The following is a 6,753-nucleotide window of genomic DNA, read 5'->3' as shown; positions in this document are numbered from 1 at the left end:
AAAAATTAGGACAAGCATTGTGAGGTTACTTCTTTGCCTATACAATGTGAGGTTTGGGTTCAAGTTTTAGTGCACTATGTACTATAGTCTTTTATCTTAGGACCCCACTGTAGAATTTCTCAAATTGATATAATATAGTGTATTAGGAACATTATTAACATGATTAAACTAGGAGTATAGCAACCATTACATAATCCAAAATATATGCATAGACTTACCTATTCACATTCAAATGGAACTTTTAGTTTTATTAAAAGATGTGTGATCTTCTCTGCAACTTCCAGTGAAAAAGTATTGCCACCATCAAAACAAAGCAGAAGGGCACAAGGGTTTCCTTAAAATGAACAGTGGACAGGGTATGCATTCCTTTAGAATAATGTTGATGTTTATAGTAAATGAAATTGAAAAAAACCATGTAGTGTTACAATTTCTAATCCTAAACTCCATATCATTTACTTCAGATTTTATCATATTTGTATGAAATAATCATCCTCTTAACCTCTGGACTAAAAAAATATAAAACATAAATAGAAGCTCATTTGAAAACTTTATTACAAGCACTGCCAAGGAGTGAAATATAGTAAACTACTATATTCACCACCTTTGGAGGAAGTGTCCCTGAACACTAAAATTTACTGTCAACAATCAGATTCTTAAATATTAAACAAACTTTTCTTTATTCAAACTGAGCATTCACCTAAGACCATATAAACTGGAATGCTCAAATTCACAATACCTTACAGACACTGATATTTTGTATATAAACACTTGAACTGGTAAACTGTAAGGATTGATCATTAATTAATTCATCCTATAGCTTATTATAAATCAACATGATCAATTTCCCTATTGTTAATGCTTACCTATTACTTATCTTAGAACCTTCAAAATAGAGCAAACTGTGGTGTCATTCTTCACATTTCAAATAATAAATAATTCCGGACAAAGACCAATACAATAAACATTACTAATCGACCATGCAGAGAATTCATGAAAACATTTATCGATTATTTAAATAACCCTGCTCTATTCCATATATGGTTTACAAAATCCAATATGGACAGAGTGGATCAAAAGAAAAATATATCAATCACATTATATGCATAAATGACAAGCACAGGCACTAAAATTTACATGCACCAATACATTTCAACTTGTATATCCTTTAAAATGGGTATACATAAGATTTTCTCATTTTTTGAATATTATAGATTCAAGAATATTCATGCAAAAGGATATGGGTATTTCAAAACATGTAACGTAAAAAATAGTTTGATCATGAACAAAAATCCACATCTTCATTTTTTTCCCTAAATTTTATTCCTAATTCATTTCTTTTACAGATGACCAATTTCCTCATTGGTAACAATTCAAAGAGGAAAATTGTAACCATTACTGACCAAACAGGTTTAGTAGAACTAAAGCTATGGGGACAGGAAATGATCGACAAGATCAAAGAAGAAGGAACCTGTGTAGAAGTGAAATGTGTGACTGTGGAACACTACAACACAAAAACCTCCCTGAACAGCAACATGTCGACACGAATTGTGGTATATATTTTATCATCGCTTTCTCTGATGATCTTTTGGAATAGTATTTTTTTCATTTGAGTTCATTAAAAATACCCCAATTCATAAACATACATTGTACGTGTTGTAAAAAGTAATCTTTTTCAAAATAATACTCATTATCAAATAAGTCATTGAAAAATAAATAAATAAGGATTCCCTTGTAATGGAAACATTCATTTAACATCTTAAAATATATTACTACTATTAAAAAAAATCACCTTGACTAACTATACTTTCCCTTCAACATAAATGGAACTATCGAAGGTGCCTGTTTTGAAGAGTAAGTATTTTTCATCCCACCGCAATTGACAGCTGATTTGTCAGGTGATGCATCTTAAGTCCTTGAACAACGTCAACTTAAAAGTAGGTCATTGTGACCCATTTTAAACTTGATGACTAGTCCTTCTTTAAAACATTTATTCCCATTTTTTTAGACACTGAGAAATTTAGAATTATCAAATCTTGTATGTTGATGCATTTTGGGACCAATAAAACATATTTATAAAAAAGTAGGTCACTGGGACCTACTGTTCTGCTCACCTGAGCCTTCAGTGAGCTTTTTTTATCAGAATTTGTGCATCGTCTGTTGCGTTGTCGTTGTAAACTTTTTCCATTTTCATCTTCTTTAGAACCACTAGGCCATTTCAACTAAACTTGTCACAAAGATCAATAGGTGAAGGGGATTCAAGTTTGTTCAAATGAAGGGCTACGTCCTTACTCAAGGGGAGATAATTAAGAAATAGTAAATTATTGGTGTTAAGTTTTTAAAATATTCTTCTCAAAAACCACTGAACCAGAAAACTTGAAACATATATAGAAGCATTCTCAGGTAGTGTATACAGTAAACCAACCTTTATCCTCAACAACTTTATTTCCGGAGTAAACTAGTTTGTGACAATAAATTTTCATGATCAAACCGTTTCTTGATCTGTTTTTAAAAGACAAAGAAAGAACAAGATAGGGTACGACCAGTATTTGGCCCCCAAAAACCTGTTGTCATCCCTGCCACAAAATTAGTGTTGGTTTAAAGATTTAGAATATACAGGGGTCATAGTGAGGTTAGGAAATAGGTAAATTTTCGAAATTTCTCATTTTTATGGAAATTTTCATTAATTTTACAGCACATCTTCTTTCGGAAAACATAGAGCACACACTTGCCTTTCTACCAAATTTATATATTTTATACACTGATATCAGACGCAGTATATGTGTAAAAATCCCAGATAGGCAAGCATGTGCTCTATGTTTTCCTAAGAGAAATATATCCCAAATATGATGAAATTCCACCAGTCCGGACCATATCTTTCTTATGGATAAATTTGGTCAATTCTCATTTCACGCAGAGATTGCTTATGACCCAAGGGTGTGTCATGACCTTAATCCAATGTCATCTGGGAAGTTCAAGGTCACTGGAAGAAAAAGTTTCATAATTCGTGTACGGTCCATATCTTTCTTATGGATAAACTTGATAGGATCTCATTTCATACAAAGATTGCCCATGACCCAAGGGTGTGTCTTGACGTTGACCCAAGGTCATTTGGGGAACTTCAACGTCACTGGTTGAAAATTTTCATAATTTCTGTCCGGTCCATATCTTTCTTATGGATAAACTTACTTCTGAAAAACCCAATGGTGGGTAATTCATCAAGTTTGGACTGTTCTAGTTATATCATATAAAGGGCCAGATTCGACTGTTACCCTATCTTGTCTTTTAAAGACCCGTTTGCGTCACATATACTTGCATAAGGATATTCTAATTAAAAAATCATTTTGTTTTGAAACATTATTCATGAAATTATCAGCACACTTTAAGTTAAGAGGGTAAACATGTTTGTAAATTTTGAAGATATTTGAAAGATCAGTGAAGTTGCAGATACAGTAAAATATTTTAATTTAAATATTAAGAATTCTATTTTTTAAAAACCTACAACGAAAGGGCACAGAACTTTTAACGAACACTTCAATGGAAATAAATCCTACTGAGTTTTAAACAACACACCAGAAAAAGAAATTTCCAAGTGTGATAGTTATAAAGCACCTAGGTCAAACTTCACATATCTTTAGTTATTAGGCATGATTCATTGTAGCAAACCAACAGTACCGGAGGATGTACAATGTCAGGGTGGTAGGTGGAGAAGAGGGGGAGGCCTAGAGCAGCCATGTATTTATGAGGTCCATGGGGCTGCACCTGCTCTTGAAAGATTGATGAAAGAGCTGAGTGGGCAAAATGTTCCCTACAAGCTAATAATAATCACATCTCTGCATTTTGATTAATGAAATCCAATTGATTTTATCATCAAATACAATAATTCATTCTTTATATGTCAAAGGTAATTTTGAAATAAGCATTTTTAATTCTCTTTACTAAAAATATTATAAAACTCAATATCGCTTTATTTATATTTCAGACAGAAACTATCTAAATGCCCAGGACATGGAACCGGAAAGAAATGTGCAAACTAAAACTTCAATAAATATTAAATTGAATTGATTGGATATTTGAACTTATTTGAATTGCAATCTAAATGTGGCATTGACACGCAATTAATATATTTCATTTCAACTTCTCTAATTATCTGGTAGAAGTAGACATAAAATGCATTTTGAGTATATCAGTTCTATTTATTTTAATTCACATTATGTTTAATAAATCTGTAATATTTAACTCAAGAACTTTTATAAATGGATAAATGCATCATTAATGTAAACATGTATATGTAAATAAATTAGTGCATTGTTTACTGTCTTTTTATTGAATTACAAGAATTACACGGATTTATTAATCAGGGATTTATACCAACAATTGGATAAGTATATTGAAATCAGAATGTTACCTCTAACTGACTTACTAGTAGAATGATACGGTTGTTTCAGTAAGTATTTATACATGTACGATAAACTGTTTATTTTTTTTTTAAAGGGGATCAACTGAGGAGCCCACAAAAATCTTGAAAACCTACAAAGACGAATTTTTGATGGGACGAAAATTGGACATAAGCGAGGTGAAATTATTGAAGGTGACACGTCTTCGATATTTGTTGGACGTAACAACCTATGGGAAGACACAAACTCGGAGGTTAAATTGCTTTCCAATATTCGATTTCCGCTAGAAGTGAACTTTTACGGGGAGCAGAGTGAGGACTTAGGTGGTCCTAGAAAGGAATTTTTACGACTGGTTCTGGCCTACTTGAAGTCCTCCATTTTGGAACCAGGAGTACCAGTCAAACTCCGACGAAACGGTGCTCTCATTGAAAATCAAAGCTATTATTCTGCAGGAGTAATTGTAGGTAATGACATGAATATTTTCCTTAACTAAATTAACACTAGCAATTATTCAATAGTAGCTCTTTCGATAAATACATGTATAAAATTAGTTGATTGGACTTAAACCATCTATCAATGAAAGAATACTTTTTAAAATAATTGGAATACAAATACGATAATTTATAATTTTAGGTCTCAGTGCCCTTCAAAATGGGCCATGCGCAAATTTCCTGGGATCTCTTATGGACAACTGGCCACAGTCGGAGCCAGAAGAGTATGCCCTGTTCAGGAAAGGACTCGAAAGAGTAGGACTATGGCAGGTTCGGATTTTGTAACTAATGCTAGTACTGATTGTTAATCTTTGCACATCATCTGAACTAACGACAGATTTCAATATTGCTGTTAAATATTTTAAATTTAGTTTAAACTAATGATAAATATTGAGACCTTAACTTTTTTTATTTGTATTAAAGCTCATCAGACAGAAACCGTCCTTGTTATATCTCTTCCGAGAGCAAGGTGTAAGACTTAGTGTTTCTAAGTTTGTAAACACTTTAAAGCCACGCTTCAGCGAGGATGGAACCAACAAAAGGTCCAAGAGAAGAGAGTATACTCTTTCTTCATTAGATTCATAAGAAATGTTGCAGTAATTACAATTAAATTCAGTTTGATCTGACAATAGAGTAAAAGATATTTGGTATTTGAGATTAATAATAGTAACAATGAACTAATTAATTTCTTTTACATGCATATTTTAACTGTATCCAAATATCTGCTTATTAAGCTTATACATTCCTAAAGCCAGAGTGTATATTTTTTCAGCTGGAAGACAAGGAAGCTTAACGCTTGGCCATATTTTGGCTTTTGCAACAGGTTCTGAAGAGGAACCAGTTCTTGGTTTCGAAATTGAACCAAGTATCCTCTTCAGTGAACTCTCAGGCGACCTGCCAACTGCATCAACCTGTATCAATCAACTAATTCTTCCGTTGTCAGATAAAAGTGAGGAATACAGGATAGACAGATTCATGTGGGCATTCTCAAATATCTACTTTGGACTCCAATAACATTGATTGGAAAAAAAGTTCTTTTGTTACTGACAGTGTATTTCTGTATTATTTTCCAGTTTTCATTGGTTGATTAATGGATTTTTCGTTTGTACAGACACGTTTTATGGAAAACGTAGCATTGTTGTCAAATATCTTATATTTTTTTCTCAATTGACTTGGAATTTTGGACTACAATGTAAACCTTTTCTAATAAGACAGAGAAAAAGATTCAAAATTGATATGGATAAGATTTTCAGTTGTATATGTAATATAAGCAAAAGTTAACCATTTTTTTTAGTATTTGAACACAATCAAAAGTCACATACTCAGTGATTGCGAGATATGTAATCGTAGGTTGTTTCTTTCGTTTGTTATTGAGCCTTCTTTATAGTTTTACTTTGATTAAATAAAGAAGAAAATGGTAAATGTCAACATAATCATTCTTTTAATTGACAATATTGATGCAAGGCTTCTTTCCATTCCACGGCGTCTGTCCAATTATTTGACAGAAACATTTGATGAGGAAATATATCAAATTCATCAGATCCACTTCTGCTGATAGGGTGTTGAAAAGTCTGTAGCCATGCCTCATCTTCTTCTGTCGTTTTGGTCACACAATCAGTGCTACCTAGAACAGTAACAATATCAAGGAGTGGGTTGATTGAAAAAAAGAAATTAAAACAAATAAAAACATTGAATTAGTAGGATGAAAGTATTTAGTACCATTTTCTGATGATAACTGATGTATACTATTGGGCCTTCCAGCTGGGCATGATGCCTGTCTGCTTTGAGATACATAATGGTCATTCCATTGTTCGAGTAAATCATCAAGCTCTTTTTGAATAACAGGCATAAAGCAATAACGAAGACTA

At 32.5% G+C, this 6,753-nt stretch overlaps 1 protein-coding gene across 1 annotated transcript; it reads left to right on the top strand.

Moving 5' to 3' along the window:
- Window positions 1-1,343: 1,343 nt before the first annotated feature.
- Window positions 1,344-6,504, top strand: LOC134240569 (uncharacterized). The gene is made up of 5 exons (XM_062722657.1): window positions 1,344-1,550; window positions 4,570-4,858; window positions 5,028-5,155; window positions 5,309-5,482; window positions 5,658-6,504. The coding sequence occupies exons 1-4, from the start codon at window positions 1,344-1,346 to the stop codon at window positions 5,468-5,470; spliced, it is 786 nt and encodes a 261-aa protein (XP_062578641.1). The 3' UTR covers window positions 5,471-5,482; window positions 5,658-6,504.
- Window positions 6,505-6,753: the final 249 nt, after the last annotated feature.

The sequence above is a fragment of the Saccostrea cucullata genome, unplaced genomic scaffold (genome assembly GCF_032062105.1).
Source record: "Saccostrea cucullata isolate Sc308-1 unplaced genomic scaffold, CSIRO_AGI_Scuc_v1 ctg2899, whole genome shotgun sequence".
Lineage (NCBI taxonomy): Eukaryota > Metazoa > Mollusca > Bivalvia > Ostreida > Ostreidae > Saccostrea > Saccostrea cuccullata.
The sequence above is the reverse complement of the archived record's forward strand: the minus strand, read 5'-3'. Positions and strand labels throughout refer to the sequence as shown.

Bases quoted from the DNA above. Each gene is read 5' to 3' on its own strand.
- LOC134240569 (XM_062722657.1), top strand. From the start codon at position 1,344: ATGACCAATTTCCTCATTGGTAACAATTCAAAGAGGAAAATTGTAACC. The intron at 4,859-5,027 runs GTAATGACATGA...TTATAATTTTAG, and splicing joins TTCTGCAGGAGTAATTGTAG to GTCTCAGTGCCCTTCAAAAT. The intron at 5,156-5,308 runs GTTCGGATTTTG...TTTGTATTAAAG, and splicing joins AAAGAGTAGGACTATGGCAG to CTCATCAGACAGAAACCGTC.